Genomic DNA, 26,843 nt, shown 5'->3' on the forward strand with positions numbered 1-26,843 from the left:
CTTCTTTGCCGCCTTAGATTTCTACGACGCAGAAGACCCGCGTACGTACAACACAAACTGTCTGTATTAATTGTAATTCATGCCGTAGTCTAGCTCGTCCTGTAACTTGTTGTAAATAGTCTTTTTACATCTTCTATTATCTGTTGTAATCAAATATGTCGTTTTTAAGGGTCCGCCTATTGTGGCGAAGCTAATAAAATAAAAATAAAATAAAATAAATACCCTGGGAACCGAGACAAGCTGCCACTCAACATAACAGAGGTGACACAGCATTTCAGTTGAATATGTCATTTTGCATGTAACTTAATATTTTCTTGGCTGTTGACCTTCCCAGCACTGTAGCTACCATACAGCCAACTTATTTTCACAAGACTTGGGTTTTGCTTCAGCAATTTTCGAGACAACCCTGGAATTTACAATGTGTAAATAGGATTGAGGAATGATTCCATGTCTTAATAGGGGCTGTGTGAAAATGCTTAAAGAAAAGGGTTAGGGGGAGGGGCGACCTTTGAACTTTCGGAAATTTTGTTTCCTGGTTTCTTAGGATTCTTTGAGCCGCATCAGACCGTATGGATGTACTGCTTAACACGCCCAGTGAACTGAGTGAAGAGTGTGAACCGTCACCTGCAAAACAGCTAAATTATTCAAAATACCCACAGACGGACCATTTGACTTATCGCACGAGGATAAAGACAACAAACTTTCAAAAACACAAAATGGCTATTAAAAAGGATTCCTAATACTTTTCTTGGGATTTTAGAAATACAGCGTGATTTTTTGAAGAAGTTAAGGGAAACACCAGTTGTTGAGCAGGTAGGAAATGTTTACAAAACAAGTATTTATTTTTTTTTTTTTTTATATATTATACAATTGACGATGTTAATTGTCTGTTTGACCTATCATTTGATTGTAAAGACATATTCCCGGGCATATCCCCTTGGGCAAAACCTTACTCAGTAGAAAGCAAAGTTGAGCTGGAATCTGAGGAAAACGTTTGTACCAGTTTGAAATTAATTTCAGTGAGAAAAAAAGATGAAGCTAATACCAGATGACAATACAAAAAAAAAAAAAAAGAATGATATTGAATGTTTTAAGCTTCGAACATCAGCAAGGATTATCGAACCACTCCGTACTTGGGAAGACTTCACTAAGGTGTTCCCGAAAACGCAATGCCAGTCTCCATTTCCAAAGTACTTCAAATCTCTTCGATCAGATCTACGAATTCTACACAATGAACTTAGCAGAGAACACGAATACGAGCTGTACTGGATTGTACATTAATTTTATTGAGATATTCAAGTTCCGCCCAAACAAACTTGCGCTTTAAAAGGCACTTACATCACGTGGGTTTAGATAATCATCGTATTGTGACCGCCCAGTTTCTAAACAAATCCGTGACATGGTAGCATTTGGAAAGACCCTGCCCGGGGCAAGGTTATAGTCTAAATACAGCGCATTCTGGTGTTCCGTAGAATGTACGTCGCGTATGAGGAGAGCTCTTCATAGCGAAAGACATGCTGGAAGGGAATAGACGGCTACAGAGTGTTTTGGGGCACGCCTGGTTGTTGACCGTAGTGTTTGCTGTTTTAGTTGATGGGGAGGCGAATATTACATATTATGGCAAAGGTAGGTTTGTAGCGTCTTTAGTATAATTTTACTATACTAAACTTAGTATAGTAATATAGTACATACTTTATATGTATAAATATGAAACAGATATATATGAAATCGTTCCAAATATAACTCCGCATGAGCTTTCGAAATGTGTTTTATTTGTTTGCTACACACATGTATTTGGTAGAGTGGTTTTCAAAATCCCGTGAAACAAAATGTAATTTTTTTAAGTGTGCAATAGTCAAAACAGAACAAAGACATTACAGTGTATTAATACTAGATAAACTAAATAGTCTTTCACTGGTTTTTGAAAACCACTCTAAGTGTGTACTAACACTTTGTTATAAAGATGTCAGGATGTATTTGGTAAGAGTGTACTAACACTTTGCTATACACCATCTATTTGGAAAGAGTGTACAACCTCTTCCCCCTTTGTCACTGAACCAAGCCGCCTCTTTAGCGAAACAGTTAAAACATGCTAAACACATGTATTTTGTAAGAGTGGACTAACACTTTGCATTACACATGTATTTCGTAAGAGTGTACTGACAGTTTGCTATACACACGTATTTGTTAAAAGTGTACTAACAATTTGCTATTAATCTGCATGCTTACTGACAATTGCATGTTCTTGCTTGAAAATGGGAAGAACGCACCAAGGCTTTAGGCGGAATTATCAGACAATTAATATCGAGCTACAAAAATCTTGGTGAGTAGACTATACGGCAAACAGAAGTTTTTACATTCTGGAAAATGACCGTGCCATTCTAAAATATATACCGAATGTGCTAATGACAGTAGCCTGTGTAGCAAGCGCTGGGAAAATGAGGAATAGACCCCGCGCACCATCCTCGAATCCCAGGGTCTTCCCTTCAAATCCCCCTGGCGGTAGGGGAGGGTGGGACCCCTCGGAACGAGGATGCCCGATGAGGGAGCGAACGTCCTTCCCTCTCCCTAGCAGGCGCGCCTCGTCCCCGTCTATACTTACCCACGCCCTTTGGGCTTGCTACGAAGGCTATATAACAGTTATTTTTCGTTAGCGATTAGACGCTAAGTATATTTGTATGTATACATAATAGGTTTAGAAGAAACAAATAGGGACTTAGTCTCTTACCCAGGCCCTTTGGGCTTGCTACGAAGGCTATATAACAGTTATTTTTCGTTAGCGATTAGATGCTAAGTGTATTTGTATGTATACATAACAGGTTTAGAAGAAACAAATAGGGACCTAGTCTCTTACCCAGGCCCTTTGGGCTTGCTACGAAGGCTATATAACAGTTATTTTTCGTTAGCGATTAGACGCTAAGTGTATTTGTATGTATACATAACAGGTTTAGAAGCATACAAATAGGAACCTAGTCTTAAGAGGGTGATGTTTTCACCTCACTCTCAAGACTAGGACTGAACACACCCGCACGAGCTGTAAAAAATACACGGGGCGGCGGGATGACCCCAATAGTGGGGGGCGGTTGTGTGGGATTGTGTTTTTTGAAATTTTGAAAACATGATAGAAACAGTTAGAAATGTATAACATCGTCTTTTATCAAGCAATCGGCTTATACATGTGACACTATTTAGAAAATTGTTTAAAAAACACATCCGCTTGAAAGCGGGGGGGGGGGGGGGGTTCTGCTCGTCCTCGTCCGCCTCCCCTGTCACTAATCTATTCAAATATTTCTTCAGGTCTAACGGAAGGCAAGATCCCTAGCGAGCTAGCAGCAATAGGGGGCATCGGTCCTTTCCTAGGCGCTGGTTCGGATAGCATCGAGGGTAATATCCACGGCTTTGTGCATCCCGAAGGTGCAAGCAAAGGCACGATCACAGGGCCCCCGCCACAGCTGCCGAATGACGAGTCAGCGGGATCGAGCGTGGGCTCAGCTATACAGAACCTTACCCAGTTCCTGAACTCTGGGAATCGGCCAAACAGCAACATACCAAGTAAGGCGTGTATGAGATGTAGCTACATCCCCGCGACCAACACCATCATCGCCAACACCATTAGTAGTCATTATCATCACCACAACCATAATTATCACCATCATCGTCACCACCATCATCATCACAACCATCGCCATCACCACCCCCCCCCCCCCCACCACCACCACCACCACCACCACCATCATTATATCAACGCTGGGTGTTTAAATCCATGAAGATAAGAAATCTAGACAATTAGAAAGAACATGGCGGTTTCAGGTGAAGTCAAATAATCTTTATGGAAATGATTATAAACATTACATCCACTATTCCGAGATTGCGAGCCAATCAGAACGCGTGTTTAAAAATATTTCGGGGTTAAGTTAATCGCCCAAACGCTGATTTCCTTCAGTTGATGGCGGGTTCACTGAATGGACTGCATTTTCCAAGTGCCCCAATTCATGTGGACGCACAGCACTCAGGTCACGTGAACGGTACTGCACCAATCCCGCGCCAGCAAACGGCGGGAAAAACTGCGAAGGGCCGCGTTTCCAGCTGAAGCTGTGTAAACTAAAAGACTGTCCAGGTAATGACAAAAAATCTCGGCCTTAGTGGCCTGTTGTTCTCCTCCCTTAGGGGAAGCAGGGTGACTTTTAGCTTGATCTGCTCCTGCGTTCTAGTTTGTTGATAGCGGCATACCAAGGATTGGCTGAGGGGGACGTGCAGTCATAGGTATCATATGGAAAAAGCATAGTATTTGAAGATTCCTTAATAAGAAATGGCTACTGAATAGGGGGGACCCTTCGCACCCCTCTGCGCACGCGCCTATATGATACTCCCAGCAGTGCTTGCGCTGCCGTGGCCATCTCGACAGCTGTGGGAAAGTAGCCATCCCATTCCCATTATATAAAGGTTATAGCCTAGGGCCATTTCAGGGTTACAAACTTGCTAGAAACTATAGAGTGAACACTACACGTACATGTTTTACTTCTAGTTGACGGCGGTTATACGGCGTGGACGGCCTGGAGTCGATGCACGCAAAAATGCGGTAAAGGCTCCAAACACAGACACCGATACTGCACAAATCCTGCTCCTATGTACGGCGGCAAGACTTGCGAAGGCCGCAGGCGAGAGATTAAGCACTGCTATGGCAAGATGTGTAACGGTACGTGTCATGGGTGATGTGGCACTTCTAACGCGTGACCTTATAATGCCGGTGCGTCGCATCAATCATGTGTGAAAGAACGTGTTGTGTGTCACATGTAATATCACGTGTTATGTGTAATAAGTCATGTGTGGCGTCACGTGTATTATGCAACAGTACATGTCATGTGTAATGTGTAACTGCCTCTCACCTCTGGGTCCCGGGTTCGAATCCCGGTTTAGACGTGAGTTGAGTTAGTTGGCCTCGCCCTTGTACCGAGGGTTTTTCTCCGGGTTCTCCGAAGAATCTCGACCTTAGCTGTGATCCATGGTCGGACACGAGTTGTATAGTACAATAATAGTATATTATATACACATATATATGTATACACATGTAGTACACGTCTGCGAGTAATGTGTTAATATAATAGATACCACACATCATATCACACGTCTGTGCAATTTGAAACAAGCGTATTGTGTACTTATGTGGAATGTGAAACCAGCTTTTTATTTATTTATTTATTTATTTATTTATTTATTTATTTATTTAAGCAGGCCACCCCATTCAGCATAGCTGGTTTAAATGGATGCCTAAAATATAAAAGAATACAGAAAAGTATACGATAACCTACAATACATTACATAACAGATTAGAGTTAGAAAAATTTGCATGGAGCTAGTTACATATGTATTGTTTGAGTTTAGACTTGAAATTTAGAATTATCAAATAACCACACACAAAAAAAAAATAATAATAATTGGCTTTTGTTTCAGACCAGAACTCTATCGTGGATATAGACCCTAAGACTGTGTGGCTTTTGTTTCAGACCAGAACTCTATCGTGGATATAGACCCTAAGACTGTGTGCGGCTATGACCCATGTAATGTGGCAAAGTGCATCAGCTCACCGTACGCCACTTGTGTCAGCGACTTTAAGTGCAAACCAGTCTTCTTCGACTCCGAGGAGAGGCGCGTCGAGGAGTGCAAAGGTAAGACATCTTCCTTTCAACTCAATAAATTCTATTCTATGAGATCTTAGAAACTGGACTGTGAAAATTCTCGACTAAGTAAATTTTATTCAATCAGATCTTAGTACTGTACCTAGATTTCAAAATAGGATATATACTAGACGATTGAGGCATTAATATACCATTTCAACCTTGCATTGATTTTTCTCCTATTTTTCTGTAAGATTAAAAAAAAAATGTTGTCGAAAGGATGGTTATACAATTTCGGCTCGAAGGACCATGAGAGTATCTACTGATTATTTATCATGTCCAAAACAGGAGAGACAATCGTAAGCAAGGGGGATCTACTAAAAAAACTTAGCCATAATCTTTCGCTTTTCTTTACTATCCGAGACACCATTGGTTCTTCAATTCCCTTTACAGGGGCTCGGTTATACCTGACCATCGACCCAGACACCGTGTGTCGCTTTAACCCATGCAAGTACACTACGTGTACCACTCTGAAACCTGCTAAATGCCTGGTCAACACCAAGTGCCAGCCGGTCTTCCTGGACGCGTTTGGTAAAGAGTTGGACTGCAAAGGTAGGCACCAATAGTCCAAGTCTTATTGCAGTACAGATACGAGACCAATTAATAGACTGTCCATTCACTGCACACATGCTCCCATATGTCTTATCCCCTAAAATGAGACACCCGGGAAATATCTTTAATCGAGGCAGGCGCGGGCCTAGGGCATGGGGATGAAAGGTGCGGTAATAAGCAACACATTAGGAAGCACAGGTGGCCAAGTGTGATGGCGCGTCGGCCTCTCACCGCTGTGGGCCAGGATCGAATTCTGGCTTTGACTGGGGATTTTTCCGGGTTCTTGCCTCGATTCGAATTTGTGTCACCACAGGTAGCCAAGGCTACCCGTGCTTGTTCGTAGCTCGGAATTCGGCTGTTCTGAGAGGGGACGAGTAAAGCGTTTTTTTCTGTGAAATGTTGTCAATAAAATTGCCTTAGAACTTAAAACATGCCTTGTGGTTGTCAAATTCACGTGTAATACACGATTTAGGGGGGTTTTCTTAACGGAATTTATGACTTCTCTCCCCCTACTAAGGAAAGAAACAAGGTTGGAGGCGCCCTTTTCGGTAGCACTCAAATACCGTCGAAATTCGAGAGGAAAAAACAACAAACAAAATATTTTTATCTCGAAGACCTATGCCAGGGTACACTTACATTCGATATGTGGCAAAACATCCGAGCTAAACTATTTTCCCTGGCCGAGCCGTATTTTAAAACGAGAAAGTAGCCACAAGCATCCTTGACCGACGCCGTTGTACGATTAGTTACGCTTGACCGCGTTGGGAAGGAGCACAGGTAGCCCAGGCAATGGTTGCTTGTTCGTAGCTCGGAACTCGGCTGATCTGAGAGGGGACGAATAAAGCGTTTTTTGTAGAATGTTGTCAATAAAATCGCCTTAAAACTTAGAACATGCCTTAATATAAGGGAGATCTTGGCCACGCACCTACACGGGACACGCTGTCCCGTGGAGGATCAGACCGTACTATGTAAACTCTATGGTACGGCAATATAATGATGGCCAAAGTATCGAGCAAACAGTGTCAAAAAAAGTAATAAGGAAAGCAGCCATTAAACGATACCGGTTGTCGAGTTTTACTAACTCTGCACGAGCAATGTTACACGACGCTATGTTTTCGAGGTCCGAGGGCTGAGCGCGTTCGTGTACTCTGTGTTGCAGGTGTGTTCAAGGTACCGGCGCGGTACATCTGCGGTCATAACCCTTGTAGTAACGCCATGTGTAAGTCGGAGCCCTCCGCACGGTGCCTTGTGGACCACACGTGCAAACCTGTCTTCGTCAACGCAGAGAAGCAGACATACAAGCAGTGTAGTGGTAAGCGCACTGAATACGGATAATGTACCCGCAATTTGTTAAACCGGTGGGGTAGAACCACCCAATCCCCCTAAGTAACAATGTATAGGTTTTCCTGCTATCTACAGCTGAAGCACACAATGGGCAGTAAATCTAATTGGTTTTAGCATTCACTGCGCTTGAGCCATTATCAGACGTTACGCTCCACACGTGTGTATGTGGAGGTATCAGGGCTAGGGTGGGTGACTGTTTGGGTGGCAAACAAACGCGCGCTGAGGCTTTTAACGGCAAAATAACAGCAACATATAAAAGCAACGTATTCAGCGCTTACGAAAATAGCCAGAATTATTTTTCTTTTCAAAAAGGGTTTAGTTTAATATAAAGATATTTTTTTTGTCGTTCTTTGGTGTGACGGGCGCATGAATTTCTGATTTTTCCGTTTGATTATTTTGTTTTGAATTTGCCACCAAGAAATGTCACGTGATCTCTTAGCGCAAGTCCCCTATTGACCCGAATAGAAAACATAGCCTAAGCAAGCATTCTGACGTCAATGTAAATCTTACGTATCAGAACGAGGCCAAATCGTGGAAAACAACCTTGACGACGAGGACAGCGACGCAGAGGAGACTGCTGACCAGGAAGACAGTGAGGACTCCTTGAGCCGGCTCATGAAGGGCAAACACCGGAAGCACAGCAAACCCGCCAGTGATAGTGACAGTAGCTACGTGAACGATGATTCAGATAATGGCGAAGGGGATGGAGAGGAAAAGAAATCAAAACTGCACCTGGCTAGCCGATTTCTAGGCTGACAAAATGCAGTTTAGCTGAAAGTTTACAGATAAAATGCCAAAATGGCGCCAGAGAAAATCAAGACCGTCTGAACCCTAAGCATGAATTAATCCGCATGTATGAAGAAAGGCTTAGTAAGAGTAAAGGTGTTAGGGGTTTTCCACAAGCATAAATGGACAGGGCCGTAGTAGGGGGTGGGGCACTGGGGCACGTGCCCCCCTACCCCCCGATATTTTCAAAGATTATAAGGAAATGACCAGTAGGGGCGTGGCTACCCCCCTCCAATATTTCGAGACCTGCTACGGCACTGATGGAACGACATGTATTGATATTGAGCAAAACGACTTACTAGCATGAGACTGCCTGTTAGGGATAAGTTAGGGATACCCAGCTACCCTGCTATACATTCCCTACTGGATCCGCTGAGCTTCAAACTTAAGCCTGAAGTTTTTCCGCGAGAAGACTAGATTGGAAGGTGTAATTACAGATACAAAAATCATATCCCTACCACAGAGATATGAAACCCTGTGGAGAAGTGTCCCTTTAAACATCTTAGTATCATCTTAACACCGATTTGATGGAATATGTCCAAACTAACATAATAATAACTAATAACCTCATGGAGCATGTATAAGTAATCAAAAAACACATCGATTACAAAGATCTAGGAATATTTTTATATGACAATAAAAAGCACATCTAAAAAAAGTATTTCTTATGCTTATCAAGAGATCACAGGTCCGCAACAGGGCAGATCACGTACTCTCTACGAAATCCCTTAGAAATCTCTCAGAAGGTTAGGGTGTATAGGTAAAGAAGGTAAAAGAGTAAGAGAGTTTACAGGTATGAAAGTTGTTCGTCGACAAGAGAGCTTACAAATACTAGATATCTTTCTTGGAAAGCCAGCTTGTATAAGTAAGGATTGACATAACAGATACTAGATATCCCTCTTGAAAAGTCAGCTTGGCCAACACAGGCAAACCTTTAAGTATGCTAGGTAGCTAGAGTTCCGTTTAAAATACATGCAGCTGCAACACTAAACAGATAAAGTTACCATAAGCTAACAATTTAAAAGATTACCAACACAGATCACAGATGTCTACCTTCTTTACTATTTCTTTTGCATGAGAGATCTGAAGTACTCGTTGCTAAAACCCTTTGAGCCTGCGCTCTTTTCTTGTGATTCCCCCTTGCTAGCTGGCGCACGGCCTTGTGGGTCAGGCGATGACGTAGATGATGACGTATGTGGGGTGGACGATGTTTTCTGTAGGGATCTTGGAATGAGCTGAAGCTGAGTTTTCGCGCGTCCGCGACTGCAATCGAGACACGACCAATGTAATGAGAATTGAAGGATGGTTAACAATTCTTTGCTATCTACGACTTCTTCGACCCGTTAGAACATCGACCATTCAAGTGCCTGGTGTTCGGGTTTAAGGTGGTTGATTATGTGGCGTTAACTGAAACCCTTTATTTGACCTCTCCCAAGCCCCTTATGGCAAACCACAGGATTCACAGGAGCGGAACCACAGGAGTGTTAGGGGACAGGCTCAGCATGGACAACTGATGTTATACACTGGGCATACACACCTTCCAGGGGGTGGTGGTGGGGGATGCTCTTGTCTTGGAGGGCCTCTTCTCGTGGGGGGATTAGACAGCGCGACGGATATGGTGCGACCTTTCACTTCCGTCTTGTCCAATGTTAGTACCGCTGTAGATGCGGAGCTCTAATACAAAAAAACAAAAAACAAACAAACAAACAAGCGATTTGTTTAAGGACACTGATACAAAACCAATGATGTGTATAGGTGCTCTTAATACAAAACAGACTCTTGATACAAAAACAAGCGATATGTATAAGGACACTTTGATACAAATCCAATGATGTGTATACAATCAGCGACAAAACCTGTTGAAAATGACATCTATAAAGTAGTCTTACTCAAATAAATCACAATATGGTAACTTTTTATTACTCACATCCCCCTTCCCCCCATTCAAAGTTGCTGTCTAGGGTTGTCAGTAAGAGAATCCAACACTGATTTGGGGGAGAGGGGGTTGGGATGGGGAGGGGAGGATATCAAAGTCACTATGCTACGTAATTTAGATTTCCATCTGAAACTGCATTTCAGGCGCTAAAATTTTCAACAGTCTTTTTCGCTGATTGTAGGTGCTCTTAGTACATAACAGACTCTTGATACAAAACAAGCGATCTGTATATGGACTCTGAAACAAGCGATGTGTATAGGGACTCAGACAAAGAAACAAGCAATGTGTATATGGACTCTAATACAAGCCTCTAGCCTAGGTACTTGGTTGGAGCCATATGGACTGTGAAGGCGCAATGGTTAAAAAAGTGAGTTGGTGTTATTCAAGACAATAAGAGTCAAAAAGTCCAAGTTACCAAGGAATAAAGGCATAAAGGCTTTGCATGGCATTTAAAAAGGCGCTTACCTCTTGTTCGTATTCGACATATCCATAACCTTTCGGTTTGCCTGCCCTGTTGGTGACCAAACGAACTTGTTTCACGACGCCATGCTGTCATCAAAATCAAACAGACATCAACATCACTAACATCGAATAATAATTTTGTCATCACAACCATCATCACTTTAGCACTACAACCAACCATAACCATCATCACCACTACTATCACCACCATTACCAACACTACCACTACTAATAACAATCACCATCGACATTATTATCACTACCACTACTACTATCAATCACCATTACCAATATTATCGACATTACCACCACCATCGTTACAACCATCGTCAGCATCACCACTACTCCCTATACCATCAAATATCACCAACATCATCATCACCATTATCATCATTACAACTTCTTTTATCACCATCATCATCACCGTTTTCATCACTAAAACTATTCACGTTCAGCAACAACACAAACATTAACCACTATATCTATCATCACTGTCTCTGTAAAGCTGGCGACAAACCTTGCTAAACAGTTCCTCTATCTCGGATTCCTTTGCGTCAAAAGGCAGGTTGGAGACGAAGAGGGTGTGCTTGTCTAAGGACGTGGGAAACTGCACAGAATAAAAAGTCCTTGGTTTAGTAGTACAGATAAGATATTCTAGTCATCCTTTGGTCTGACAAAAAAGAAAAAGTAATACAATAAGAAAGAGTATATAAATCGAAATGCTGTCTTGAAGCTAGGTTCTGTTCATACATAGAAGAGGAGACTGTACTAACTATGATTCATAAGATTCTTTCATCGAAGTTATGTACTCGAAAAGTCAAAGATAGCATAGTTAAAGAGGCCATACAGTAGTTACAAAAGGCAACTTTCTAAAGATCCCTTTCCATAGGATGCTAGCAGAACACGAAACGTTCGACTCTACTTCCAATTTTCTTGGACCGAGTCCCCTTGTGCTACTCTTGTATCAGTATTCAAAAAATATAGCAAGAGGCTAATTTATGGTATTTGGCTCCCATATATTTCTTCAAAAAGCCCCCCTTGATCTGCACTTATAGCAAGAGGTTAATTTATGGTATTTGGCTCCCATATATTTCTTTAAAAAGCAACCCTTGATCTGCCACTGACCCATGTCGGGCAAACATGCGCCAAGGGTGGGTACCCTTGTTGCGTACCTTGAATGTGGTGGGGTTTTTAGCCTTGTCCACACACGGCGAGATGAACATGGGACGTCCCTCCATCTTCTCTCGGTCCATCGCCAACGCCGCCTGAACAGTGGACTGGGGACAAATGTGATGTCATCCAACATGGCACAACAGAGCGACGGCAGGTTAGCCTTTTAACCAGGCTACACTCGATACGTCAGTTAAACACATTTTGCTTTCAGAGAGGCGTCCCACACAAAATTTCCACCCTTAGTTTATCTTACAGTCTCCACAACGCTTACGTAGAACACTTACTTTTCCCCAGAGCTTCTCTATGCTTTTACAAATTATAGAGCCCTACTCAGCAAAATCTTTTTTTTTAAGAAACATCACCTACCTCGGCTGACTTGATACGTCAGTTAAACACATTTTGCTTTCAGAGGGGCGTTCCATACAAAAGTTCCACCCTTTAGTTTATCTTACAGTCTCCACAACGCTTACGTAGAAAACTTAGGCCACCGTTTTCCCCAGAGCTTCTCTGTGCTTTTACAAATTATAGAGCCCTAGTCAGCCAATTATTATTATTTTTTTTGGAAGAAACATCACCTACCTCGGCTGACAAGATACTGTTATATACTTTAGGGTAAGTGATAGCTTATCGCCTACCTCGGCCAACAAGATACTGTTTATATACTTTAGGGTGAGTGATAACTTATCACCTACCTCGGCTGACAAGGACTGTTATATACACACTCTAGAGTAAGTTATAGCTTATCGCCTACCTCGGATAACAAGAAACTGTTTATATAACTTTAGGTGAGTGATAACTTTATATACTTTAGGGTGAGTAATAGCTTATCACCTACCTCGTTGTTAAATTCCACGTAAGCATAACCTTTTGATCGACCCGCCATGTTCTTCACAATCCGAACATCTAGCACCTCGCCGAGCTAAACAAACAAAAAAGTCATTTTCTAAAACAGTCACGCTTGATCCGAATTCTGTATACACCTATTTCAATAAACGTTGTCAGTGCAAATGGCGAATGGCAAATGGTAGCTGCAAGGCAAATCACTGTTTGTATTACCCCTAAGAGTAAAGAGTAAGTAAACTAATCGCACCAACTATTCACATTTTTCTGCTTTAATTGAAATATGAGGAGACCCATGGTAGTTTTAGATGGAAACACTGTCATTTGGCAATCGCATTTGCCATTTGCACTGACAACGTATTTTAAAATAGGCGTAGAACCGAGGCTAAAAGGGAAACGCCTCACATCCTTGCCAGCGTTATGTGGGTTTATAACGTGATGAGGGTGTGAAACGTGATGAGGGTGTATAACGTGATGAGGGTGTATAACGTGATGAGGGTGTCTAACGTGATGAGGGTGTATAACGTGATGAGGGTGTATAGCGTGATGAGGGTGTCTAACGTGATGAGGGTGTATAACGCGATGAGGGTGTATAACGCGATGAGGGTGTATAACGTGATGAGGGTGTATAACGTGATGAGGGTGTATAACGTGATAAGGGTGTATAACGTGATGAGGGTGTCTAACGTGATGAGGGTGTATAACGTGATGAGGGTGTATAACGTGATGAGGGTGTATAACGTGATGAGGGTGTCTAACGCGATGAGGGTGTATAACGTGATGAGGGTGTATAACGTGATGAGGGTGTATAGCGTGATGAGGGTGTCTAACGTGATGAGGGTGTATAACGCGATGAGGGTGTATAACGCGGTGAGGGTGTATAACGTTTGAGAACTCGTCCCATAATAGTAGAACGTCAACGCACCTTTGAGAACTTGTCCCGTAGATGATCCTCGGTGATACTGAACAGTAAATTACTAATGAACACTTTTCGCGGGTCTGAAGATCTGAAATTCAGCATTTTAAACAATCAATAACGCCAATATTTAGCAAACATTAGAAAGTTTGGTGAGTTATCTTGCAGTTAAATGGGCAATCTAAACTGAATTAAATACTGCACTATCAACTAGGTTAAGAGCTCATTGGTACTGAAGCTCAATGGAGCAAACCCGTCCTTCCCATAATAAATTCCTTTGGCAGCATTTCTTGTAAAGATTTATCAAAAGAAGCTAAAGTTAATTATAAATTCTTGCATATCGACAGCACATTCCTTAATTAAAAGTCGTAGTCTCTATAAATTACAACGACATTAAATCAACAATGCAATGTGTTCTGAGAAGGCCGTACCTTTACGCTGCCTTTACGTTACAGAGCTCCTAACGCCTTACATCCCCCCCAAAGATTAAAAATAACATTGTTAAACTAAACGGCGTACCTATCCAGGTGCTTGGGTAGTTCCTCCTCTTCAGTCTGTCTCTCAGACGGAGGCTGTTCCTGTGCGGCGTCTTCCACACTCTCGCCTTCCACTAAGAAAAGAGAGCAATTCTCTCCACTACTTCCCTGCTAGCAAAGGCCTCTTTTCTCTGTATTTCGCTTAGCTAGCGTTCGCCAAGGAAAAGAGGCCTCTGCTAGCAGGGAATTCCACTACCACTACTATTTTTACATCAAAATAAACCCACAGAAACGCTTTTTGCTAGACGCAGGCCAAAATATCAAATGGAAACGCTATTGTCAAATGTTAATTACCATCATTACAAATAGAACATTGAGGAATAGTTGGAATGTAATAATGTAATTGGTGTATATAGTTTGGTCGCCTTGATAACGAAAAATATAATTGGTTATTAGGAGACGACAAATGCATCATCCATTTTTCTTTTTTCTGGTAAAAGGTTAGATGTACAATTTCGGGGGGGGGGATTAAAAAAAACATCGATGGAAAATTTAACTCAAATTGAATTCGGTTAGCGTTTGCGCAAGTTACCAAGGGCATGAGTTATCAAGAGTAAAATGCAGTAATTATACATATGGAACAAAATTTCTTGGGAAATAATTTTGGTTCGAATAACGCAAGGGTCGAGTTTTCTGACTCCCCTGTCCTACGATGCCAATGAATACGTGTTATTTCTTTACACTTCTTTTACTCCTCCTCTGACTCACCGCAAGGCTTCTTTGCGGCCGGCTCAGACGATCTCACTTTATCAATCTGCTGATTTTGGCTGCCTTCCATTCCTGCCTGGGAATAAACAGTACACAGAGAATGAAGAGATATATTATTACGAGCAGGGGACAAGCTATAACCTTGAAATCATCAGTCCCTATCCAGCCTCCCCATCGCATGCCTAACGACAAACAGTAAACAGAGAATGGGTAGAGATAAGAAACAGGCTGTAACTTTCGAATCACTTCAGTCACTACCGAATCTCCCCCAATCAAACCCCCTGCGAATACGTTTATTTGCCACTAGCAATAAATAGACTGCCTTAGAATGGCAAAAAGCAAGGAATCGTTTAAGACTTAAGTTAAAAATAATAACTTTCTCTTACCTTTCGCTTCATTATCTGCGCTTTATCCTTTTTTCCTGCTTTCTTTTCTTGTTTCTTAGTAGCTTTTTTCTCGGCCCTTGAAGCCTTTTTCTTCTCTGCCAATTCCTCCCCCTCTTTCATCTGACTCATCTCTTTTTCTGCTGCTCTTGTGCGGCGCTCATTTACGATTTTCAGCCGAGTGGCACAGCGAGCGTATGACGAGTCCCAATCCTCCAGTGAACCTGGACGAGGTGAAGACATCACGTCACACGAAAAGAGATAAACGATATACTGTACGATAGCGAGTTTGGCGAGTCCCAATCCTCCAGTGAACCTGGACGAGGTGAAGACATCACGTCACACGAAAAGAGATAAACAATATACTGTACGATAGCGAGAGTTTGGCGAGTCACATTACTCTAGTGAACCTGGACGAGGTGAAGACATCACGTCACACGAAAAGAGATAAACAATTTACTGTACGATAGCGAGATTTTGGCGAGTCACATTACTCTAGTGAACCTGGACGATGTGAAGACATCACGTCACACGAAAAGAGACAAACAATATACTGTACGATAGCGAGAGTTTGGCGAGTCACATCACTCCAGTGAACCTGGACGAGGTGAAGACACGTCACACGAAAAGAGATAAACGATATACGATAGCGAGAGTAGGGCTATTCCCAACCCTCAAGTGAACCAGCACGAGATAATAGACGTCACAGATAAAAGGAACAAGTTATGATTGTATACGAGATCAAATAGAACGTTTAGGGGGCTGGTTCTTTTGTACTGCCAGCAAACATAATTCCATATAGTCGCCAAAAAGGCGGCAGTGGTTGGGGCTATAAAGCGGGTTGATGTCCCCTTTGGAGAAGGGTGTTTATGAAATAGTTAAACGTTATCTAGTTTTCTTCATACCTTCTTCTTCTTCCAAACTTAGCAGAGCCCGGGTGGCTCCCTCAGGGTTATCACTCACGGACTGCACGGCGCGATGGAGAACTTTGCGGCACGACTGGACATCTTTGCACGTCCTAATTAAGAGAATAAGATGCACGAATCATACACAATTGAGAGCTCTGATAATAGAAGTGAGGTGGTGATATTGAAGTGAAACAGTTAATAATGATGTCAATGACATCATGGATAACAATATCACAAATGCACAGCATGGCTGAGTGAAGCAAGTTTGTAATGATGATAAGGATGGTGATTGTTGTTGTTGATGATGATGATGATGATGATGATGATGATGATGATGATGATGGATGCTGGTTGTTGACGATGCTGTTAATGATAATGATGCTTCTTTTTCATTTTTGTTGTTGATGATGATGATGGTGATGATGATGATGATGATGATGATGATGATGATGATGATGATGATGATGATGATGATGATGATGATGATGATGATGATGATGATGATGGATGCTGGTTGTTGACGATGCTGTTAATGATAATGATGCTTCTTTTTCATTTTTGTTGTTGATGATGATGATTATGTGGGTGATCGTGATGTTGATGGTTGCTGCTGTTGATGAAAATTATGTCTTTTGTTGGTTATGTTGATAATGTTGGTGATGGAAATGATGATTATGATCATGGTGGTTGCTGTTGATAATGATGACTATGATACAATACAATAATTTATTTATCGTTGATGATACGATGACAACACTATTGAAACACTTAGCTACTTACACATAACATAATAATACTAATATGGTGATGGTGGTGGCAGTTGTTTGGTGGTTATGATGACGATGTTAAAGCCGCATTGTCACCAGTTTACTTCCGGAGGTCCGACGCAAACCTCAACCGTTGAAAGACAAAATAATCTATTAGAATCCGAGATATTTAACAGGCCATCCGCTCTAAATTATCAATCACATCCTCGAAGAAACTTCCAATAGACACACTGCTTTCTATAGTTTGAAATATTTTTCGCGTTTTTCGTAAAAAATTATCGGATATTGTTATGTAATCGACCGGAAGTAAACTGGTGGCAATGTGGCTTTAAATACAATAATGATTTTCATCAGCCGCACCTCACAAGGTTTGCATATTCCACCCAGTACTCCAGCTCCCGCCCATGCCTACTGATGACTATTTCCCACAAGCGCTGAGCTTCTGATAGGTTACTTAGCTTGTATGCCTGCAATAACAAAAAGAAAACAAAATGTAACTATGGACAACACTTAGTAGCCTCTGTCTCTACAAGTGCTTATAGTATGGAGGACATTGACAAATTATTGACAACATTAATTTTCATTTCACCATCATAAAATAAAGTTTAATACTACTTCATTCATCAGGTTCAATCAACAATATCACATCCATCAGCTGATGCACATGTGGATGTTTTTTTCGCTTTGCATCTTGCTAGGATAGCAAAACGGATTATTCCTCATCTTCTTTTAGTATTGATACAGTAGTCATTAAATAGTAGTAGCAGTAGTCATATAATACCTCAAGTCTGGCCCAGCATCTGTCTAGCAAATTAGTTGAGTCACCTTCATTTCCAAAATCTATAATACAAGAGAAATTATTTTAATCCATCATTTCAAGTGTTGAGAATTTCATCATTTAATTAACTTTGAGTACTTTTATAGTTCCAAACAAAAACTTTAGGAACATTGGGAATTCCATTGGTCAAAAGTATGGAGGTTTTTTGTTAGCAAACTCTGTGTGACTTCTGATAATATATTGGTTCCTTGGGTGAAAAGTAAGTCAGCAAATTCATAACCAGCCAGAGTCACCACTTTGAATCATCGCTCAAGTTACATATACATAACATAACCATAACATTAAGAACAATCACCCAACTAAGACAGAAACATGTACTCAACATGGTTCTGATAACACCACAAGCGTAGAGATGGTAGAGACCATACTATAGTTGAGACCAGTTTTTCATAGGTTGATAAAACTATGGTGGAGCGATGGTACTTTGGGGCGACTGTTTTGCAATTAAATAATGACATGTAAATAATGTATGGGTGAGAATGAACCCAAAACCAACAACAAAATCCATTGTGTGATTTCATCTCTAACATTGAAGGCAACTAGCCCTAGGGGTCAACACAGTACAAAAAAACACCAGGGGGGGTGGGAGTTACTTACAGTGTTGCATGTACTCTATGGCACTCTTCAAACTGTCTCTCCATTCCTTTACTTCATGACTCTCTGGAATAAAAACAAACACACAAAAAAAGAACTATAAAAAACAATCACTCACAAACCAGCATCTATTCTGAACATTACCCTCCATATTATTTGTACAGAAAAAAAAATTGCAAATAATTAACCAATGATGAAATCTGCTTTTTTTTCAATTTTTTATTTGTTTTGAGACACAATATGGCTCAGTAAGTATATAACATCATGGTCACCCCACCTCTCCTCAAACAAATTTAGAATTTTACAAAGGATATTGTGCATGGAGTAAATTGTTTTTAGCAAAAACGGTGCAAGTAAAGGTCAGGAACTTTAATTTTAAAATTTAGTATAGTAAAGCGTTTTCCTACCTTCCGTCCACTCTTTCACCCTTCGCCTCATGTGATTACAGTAACATCGCCACAGTTGAAGGAACTCAACACCACTCGAGAAACCACAAGTGAGAGCTTTGTCAAAAATCTCTGGATTGCAAATAGAGGTTAGTGTTTTTTATTGCTTTTCAAGTGCATAGAAAGGCAAGTAAATCCCCTTTTGCTGAAATCATACTGAACATACTGTAGCTAAGGACATTGCTAGAAATGGTAGGAGTATAAGCCAGAGATGTACAGCACCTTTAATCTTGGAGGACGGCTGATTACTTCGCTCCTGAAACAAGAATCCGTAATCACTATAAATTAGTCATTTCATCTAAAATTCTGAATAAACGTATACTAAATAGTACAAATGCCATACCAGGGCCAGCATGTAGTTCTGCCATAGAGATGCCACCCACGGGCAGTTTCTGACTGCACGCTCATGAGCAGGCAAAACAACAGATGATATTTTAAGCTTTGAATCCTAGAAGAGAAAATGCTTTTTTTATTTGAACTAAACAAACCATAAATAGTATACGAATAACATCATCTTGTTTGGTATATCTTGAGATGCAGATTTTAAAATTTCAATCATTGTTTATAGCTATATATTCACTTAGGAGTTATGATGCACTCAAGAAGCTACAGTATAGGTTTGGTAATCCTCAGTAAAGAAACAAAAAAATCAGCAAACAATGGAAAACCAGCATTCGTATTCGTGCACCTCTAAACAATAACATGGCTTGGAAACTCTGGATTCTTTTCATTATTTATGGTGAAATTAAGATGTCTTGTACATAGAGATTCTTAGATTATATATCCTTATTTAAAATACAGTAGGTGTTGACATCTCCTGGACCAATACCTCTACTTTACACTAACACGCCAGAGCCTTAATATAGAGCTGTTCGTACTTCTACATGCATTAGATAGATAGATAGATGGATGGATGGATGGATGGATATGGATGGATGGATGGATGGATGGATGGATGGATGGATGGATGGATGGATGGATGGATGGATGGATGGATGGATAGATAGATTGTACCACTTGCAGATTAATCTGAAATACGGGTGTCTGCGCACACGGAATAGAAATACTACCTTACATAAAATACAAATAATTACATGACTTGGAGAAATTCCACAAATTTAACAGTGACAAAGTCAGCCAGCCTGTTAGTGTTGCAAAGGGCGGGTACGATCTTTCTATCTGCTCTTAAATTATATTGGTGTAGTGGCTTTGTGGTTCTTGATGAGGCAATCTGATGAGTAATGGATTGTCCCTGCGTAAGCTTCTCATGAACTCTTTGCAGAGTTCGGCTCTTCTGTCCTTTAGAGATCTAATGCCGGCCTTCATCAGGCAATCGGAGTATGGTACCCCGGGAAAGATGATCTTAAGTGCTCGTTGTTGAATCCTCTCAATAGCATTAGAGAGAAATTCAGTGAGGTTAGAATATACTGGGGCACCATACTCTAAGATTGAGCGAATAAGGGTGCAGTATACCTCGACAATGTCTCTTACATGCACACCTGATCTTTTCAGTATTCTTAACGCGTACATTCTTTTGTTTGCTTTCTTGATCACGTAATCGATGTGGCTAGTCCACTTCAAATCGTCGGATATATAAATACCGAGTATTATTATGCATTTTACCAATGTAGTTTATTGAGTGGGTAGCATTCGGTTAATCCAAAACACCTAGTCTTAAAAGAGCCCTCTAACCAGCTGCAACATGTAGGCTTGTCCATGTGACTCACCAAGTACGTTGTGTACTCCATCCATAGGTCAGAATAAAGGCAGTTGTCCTTCAATGCCCTTTCATAGAGACAGACAATCCTAACTGGTTCCCCTTTCTGTACCTCATATTTCAGGTAGTTTTTGTAGGCCTCAAGGCTATTGGATTTATTAGAGTTCTGGAAAGGAAAAAAAACATGAAATGTATTTGTAAGTCATGTTAATAGGGTCCCCTAAACCTTAATTTCCCCAAAAGTTCTCTAACAGTTGCCATTTTATAAAAAAAAAATCTAAGAAATCATACCAGTTCATCTTCATAGGGAAGGATCTCTTCAAGTTTTGTCTCTGCCTTTTGATAAGCCAGCTTAACTGGTACTGGGACCTCTTCATCTTCTTCTAACCAATCCTCAAAATCACGCATAGTCATCTGCATTCCTTAAACACCAAATACATAAGTTTGATTGAGTACATACATATAAGTATATATAAATGTCATTACAAGAAACATGCTAAAGGTATAATAGAAAACCCTATGTATCTGTATTCCTTAAACACCAAATACATAAGTTTGATTATATAAGTACATACATATAAGTATACATAAATGTGATTACAAGAAACATGCTAAAGGTATACAGTTATAGAAAACCCTACTATCTGTATTCCCTAAACACCAAATACATAAGTTTTCCGATTATACAAGTACATACATAGTATATATAAATGTGATTACAAGAAACATGCTAAAGGTATTATAGAAATCCCTACTATCTGTATTCCTTAAACACCAAATACATAAGTTTGATTAAGTACATACATATAAGTATATATAAATGTAATTACAAGAAACATGCTTAAGGTATACAGTTATAGAAAACCCTACTATCTGTATTCCTTAAACACCAAATACATAAGTTTGATTATATAAGTACATACATAGTATATATAAATGTGATTACAAGAAACATGCTAATGGTATACAGTTATAGAAAACCCTACTATCTGTATTCCTTTAACACCAAATACATAAGTTTGATTATATAAGTACATACATATAAGTATATATAAATGTGATTACAAGAAACATGCTTTAAAGGTATACAGTTATAGAAAACCCTACTATCTGTATTCCTTAAACACCAAATACAATAAGCTTGATTTTAACAGAATACAATAAAAGTCTATGACATTGTAAGGCATCCATGCCTTAAACTCACCAAGGAGAGGAACAGCAAGCTGTCGTCGGTATATCGATTCTACTCTTTCTCTTTGTGCAGCACTGACAAAGGTAGATAATATGTGATAGATAGATAATCATGATAGAGATATTTAGATAGCTAATTATAATTTATTTTAGCCATTTGCAGTCAAAAAATTAATTTGTCACCTAGATTACACTTCTCCTGTAAGAATATGTAATGTGTAACATTCAATTTGGAGAACTTCGTTGTCTGAGTAAGGTAACTTATGTAGATTAACAGAGCTCTGAAAGTTTTAGAGTTTCTCTATTTAAAAGTTTTAAATTGCTAGGAAACATGTTATTACAACGGCAAATTATCTAGTATTGAGCTTTGCATCTCCATAATGAGGCTTACTTACATTTTTTCTTCCATTGCTTCTTGATTTTCATCTGTAAGCATTTGCTAGAAGATAAGAGTGTCATTAAAAGTATGTGGAATAATGGAGAGGAAAAATGTAACCTGAACAAAAATGATGCAAAATATTGGTGATAAACTTTGGTGTATACCTCAAATGAATCCAAGATTGTTGTTTCAAACTCTCTGAATCCGTCCCATATGCTAGAACCCTGGAGGAAAAAAATTAATTAGAGGACAAAACAGGCAGACAGTCAGATGGAAGGTAGACAAGCCGATAGTACATACCTCAGTGACATGGAGTCCTGCTGAAGTGAGAGCCTTCTCAAATGTTGCTCTAACACTCTCGAGACCTTGGTCTGTCTCCATGTTATCCATCATGAACTGACAGTACTGAATCCACAACTTGACAGCTATCAATCACACGATAATCGTTATATGTATCAGACAATTCTGGCCCATACATTGACAGCTATCAGTCACACAATAATCAGTAGACAATACTGGTCTATTTATAACAGCTATCAATCACAAAATAATCATCAGATAATACTGGTCAAAACATTGACAGCTATCAATCACACAATAAACTGATAATTAGTCCAATGTATATTCTATAGCTTGAAAGCTATCAATCAAATAAATATATTACAGTACTGTACATTTAAGTGATATCATACATGATTGCATTATTGTACTGGTATTTGTAATCAGGAATTTTACTCACGGAGAGAGGATCTGCTCTACTGTTGTACCTGTAGGGGAGGGGGTGGAGAGATCTCCATTTTCATTAAAAAAGTACCCAAAGAAGTCTTTACAAAATGAATAAAACTTTCCCAGTAAACCAACTCAAACACTGCATGGGTTACAAAAATTTACGATAGAAAGTTTAACAGAACATCACCCACATTGGTAGTCTTGCACGCCACGATCAAACAGTGACTTGATGGTCTCCCTGTGGTCAGGTATACAAGCCAGTGGAAGCTCATCCTCAATCCAGGAAAGCCAGAGTTCTAAGATAATGAAGAGTTATTATGTAATTAGTTATTATGGGGAAAACACTTGTGACACTTTAGGACCAGGGCTCGATATCTAATAATTACTGTAATTGACAAATGTGCAAAATGCTCTAAGTCAGTAGCTACATATGTGTACTCCGGAAGGAGAGTATGAGTACAAGTGGAATAATTGATTTACACTAGTCAAATCACAATAAGTTGGGCAACCTGAATGGCCAAAACTGTTGCCTGGTCTTGTCATTTGCCATTTTTTACATGCACATCCATAGAAAGTTCAGCAGTTTGCTCCATTTGAAATTTCAGCATCCAATATTTCAGTGAAGTAAAGGGATATTGGTTTTTGCTTTTGGAGTAAATGAGCTCTCAATGCTGTACTTTCTCAAGAAAGACACCAAATTTTTAAAGCTCTATGTTATTAGGGCACAGGCAGCACATGCATTGTGGGGTAAATTCAATGTTTCATTACTCCCTGTCAGTACTGTAGCTTGTAAAAGCCTTTGAGGTTACCTCAGGCAAACAGGTAAATGCAAACATTACAAGCAATTCACAAACCTTCAGTTAGAGGAAAACTCTTGCTCATATTTTCTCGAGCCTGACGTAGTCTTTCCAGGTCCCCTGAGCTGCTTAGCAGGTTGATCAGCTGAATGTGTGATTGGTAGTTATATGGATTTGTTTCAAGCTAGGATGAGAACAAGTTGAAACAAAATGTCAGAATGTTTTGGATTGCCTGTTAGCATAGCAGTCAATTCACCCGCTTTAGGCGGTTGTCACAAGATTTTGGACCTTATCACAAGCCTAATTCTCTGTATTCACCCGCATTGGCTCTCTTGTTTCCCCCCCCCCCCCCCCCTCATATTCACCATATTTCACCTGATCTCACAAGATTTCTGTCCGGGTTGACAGCTACTGTATGTGTTAGAGAGGGACTGGTTTAACGATACTGTAGACCCAAATTGCTTCATTTCCGGTGAAATTTTTTATTATGCTATTCGAAGACAATAGGCACACTCTAGATGTTAGCAGAAAAAAAAACCACCAAAATCGTAAATACTCCACCAGATATTCAAGAAAAACCAAATTCGAACGAGTTTTGCATTATTCTTGAAGGCGTCAATAATCCCATAATCCTATTTACTTAGCTCAATGTCATGCGATATACATCCAAGGAACTTAGTTTTACGGCTTTTCCCTCTAATTAGCATACAAGCGCGTCAGTATTATTATCAACATTCCTTCAGCATGTCTTATCCGAGATTTATCTGTATTTAAATCAATTTTATAAGCATTTACACTTAATTTTGAATAGTTGTACACTATGCCAAGATTAAGTAAAAAAACTTGGCTTCCTTCGAAGAAGGCTAAGTGAGGAAGAAAGCCCAAAACAGAGAGTTGTCTCCGTTCGGGGTCTTTTTAACTTTTCCATACTCTTCTTTTCTTCACGAAAGCTCGCTTCGGTCTAGGCATCTTCCTTCACTTGCACGACTAGCGCTATGACATTTGAGCGCCTAAGAGTTTTCCCGCTGCGTGTCCAGCGTGCAATGTGATCGGTTGCCAAACGCAGCTCTATTTGCTCTTCGTCTGTCATTACTGTCACGCTGCCTCTAATGTTTACAAAACTTCAATCCCAGATATCTCGCAATCAAATTTCACCCCAACTTAATCTAAATATAAGAATTAAAGGTACACTTCTAACCGACCGATTGCTGCGCAACTTCGCAAGCATCTAGTATACAGTGCATAGATAGTGTTCTGTCACACCGTGCCTCAGATAATCAATAGCTTGTTTTGCCACAGATTTAATTAGTGGGTTGTAGCCAAAGAAGCAAATAATTATTCCACTTTTAACTTTGATCCTCGATTATTAACCAACGAGGCTGTGTGACGTCAAATGTAGACACGGTTTGTCAGTTCAGTAGATGATGAAGGATATAAAGCAGATCCCGAGAGGTTACGCGCTTTTGGTGTGTATAAACAATTCTCATGTTTAAAAGTGGTTAATTTTGCACTTCGGACCAGACAAAAGCACTCAAAACAAAGCACGAATTAAAAATGATAATTTTAGGAGGAAAGTTCAACAATTAAGCTTTAAATTGATATATAGTTTGTTAGCATTTGCTTTAATCCGACGCCAGAGCGAGCAATTTTGCTGGGACAATCGGGGTAATTAACGCTTGGGTCTACGGTATCTTTAAGGGCCTATGGTACTATTTTTTGAGTCCGTTGCTAAGGAAATTTGTTAGTTTTATAAAAGCTTCTGTTGTTTGTCAAATCTCTTGGAACTTTTAACATAAGTGTTTTAGACATAAATAACACAAGTGATGCACTGACTCCTCCCATGGTCACATGACCCAGAACATAAAAATGTGTCGGAGAAGCTACTGTTCAAATCTACCATATTTTTTTGCAGAAATATTTTAACATCACTATATTCTTAGACTTCACGCATCTGATTTGCGAAATTTTGATACCGCGAGAAATGGCGAATATTTATGTTCTTCGAAAACCACATAATTGGTAAAAAATTTCAAAAGTTTATTTTAATCTCTTGGAAAAAAGAACAAAGAAAATTAGAACTGGAGTTTCGAAGAAAATAAAAATAAATAAAAGGACTCGACCGGGGATTGAGCCCGGAGCGCTTGCTTACGAGACAAACCAAGTTGGAAGACGCGGGGCGATTTTAGTCTATTTAACCGAATGTAGCGCTTTTCCCATTCGTAGCAACGGAGTTTCAAAGCAACGAGATAGTACCATAGGCCCTTAACTGAAAAACTTCAAAGCTACATTAAACCTTAGAATAGCCTGCCACATCATTTTGTTTCATTGCATTAATGCCTTGTTCTTTAGAAATTAAGGTGTAAATTTCTTTTGAAGAAGAATTATTGCATGGTATTCTGAAGTTGCTCCCCATATTTTTTTTTACTCGTTCCCAGGGTCCCACCCTCCCCTACCCTCCACTCTTCACCCAAGGGGGATATGAGGGGAAGACCCTGGGAACGAGGATGGGCATACGCTTGATAGTGGCTAATCAAAATAAACAAGTTGTCAAAACGAAACTATTTAGTATTATTACAAGTATTATTTCATAGCATTGACTTATCACTGAAACGTAAGATACACTAAAATTATCTCTCTTAACTTAAATATTTATTCAAAATCAACCATGAGCGAGTTCATTAAACACTGTAAGTAATAGAACAAGCGTAGAGACGTGTAGATAACGTTGACGCATTAGTTTACAGGAGAGAAAACAAGACACTATCTGTTTAAGATAGTAATTCTCCCATTTTTAAATACCTGGAGTTCAAGCTGGTGTATTTCCGCATCGGCACTTGGGTCTTTATCTTGCTCCATTCCCTCGTCGCTTGAACTATCGCTTTCTTCCTCGTTGGTTTCATCGTGCTCTCTCTCCATCTCGTCCGCCATCTTGTAACGCAAAGGTCTCTGGGTAGACTCATGGCTGCAAATGAACCACAGGAGCCCCCAAAACAAATTATATCGCCCCTTTGGATTCGATATTTTTATTATTATTATATTTTTTTAATATTGTACTAAGAATGTGTTTTGCTAGAGCTTTGATTCGAAAAGTTTTGCACGATTCTATGAGCCACTGACAAACAAAAAAGACACTAGGGTTGAATTAACCGTGGGCTACCTGTGCTTC

At 40.0% G+C, this 26,843-nt stretch overlaps 2 protein-coding genes across 2 annotated transcripts; one reads left to right on the forward strand and one right to left on the reverse strand.

Annotated features, from left to right (window-relative positions):
- Window positions 1–639: 639 nt before the first annotated feature.
- LOC5508869 (thrombospondin-1) lies at window positions 640–11,429 on the forward strand. Its single transcript, XM_048726524.1, has 10 exons — window positions 640–813; window positions 1,473–1,626; window positions 2,264–2,323; window positions 3,298–3,552; window positions 3,944–4,117; window positions 4,526–4,696; window positions 5,505–5,666; window positions 6,069–6,227; window positions 7,387–7,539; window positions 8,089–11,429. Exons 2-10 carry the CDS (start codon window positions 1,515–1,517, stop codon window positions 8,325–8,327), a joined length of 1,485 nt encoding a protein of 494 aa, XP_048582481.1. The 5' UTR covers window positions 640–813; window positions 1,473–1,514; the 3' UTR covers window positions 8,328–11,429.
- On the reverse strand, window positions 9,399–26,633 carry LOC5508868 (squamous cell carcinoma antigen recognized by T-cells 3). Its single transcript, XM_048726525.1, has 26 exons — window positions 26,477–26,633; window positions 23,735–23,861; window positions 23,072–23,176; window positions 22,452–22,576; window positions 22,316–22,375; window positions 22,168–22,211; window positions 21,786–21,847; window positions 20,873–21,003; window positions 20,592–20,747; window positions 19,208–19,312; window positions 19,087–19,120; window positions 18,826–18,936; window positions 18,422–18,484; window positions 17,768–17,826; window positions 17,347–17,453; window positions 16,217–16,329; window positions 15,315–15,535; window positions 14,929–15,004; window positions 14,204–14,294; window positions 13,694–13,775; window positions 12,764–12,847; window positions 11,928–12,032; window positions 11,273–11,362; window positions 10,759–10,842; window positions 9,895–10,031; window positions 9,399–9,620 (listed from the first exon to the last, which is right to left on the reverse strand). Exons 1-26 carry the CDS (start codon window positions 26,603–26,605, stop codon window positions 9,419–9,421), a joined length of 2,703 nt encoding a protein of 900 aa, XP_048582482.1. The 5' UTR covers window positions 26,606–26,633; the 3' UTR covers window positions 9,399–9,418.
- Window positions 26,634–26,843: the final 210 nt, after the last annotated feature.

Source organism: Nematostella vectensis, chromosome 4 (assembly GCF_932526225.1).
Source record: "Nematostella vectensis chromosome 4, jaNemVect1.1, whole genome shotgun sequence".
Lineage (NCBI taxonomy): Eukaryota > Metazoa > Cnidaria > Anthozoa > Actiniaria > Edwardsiidae > Nematostella > Nematostella vectensis.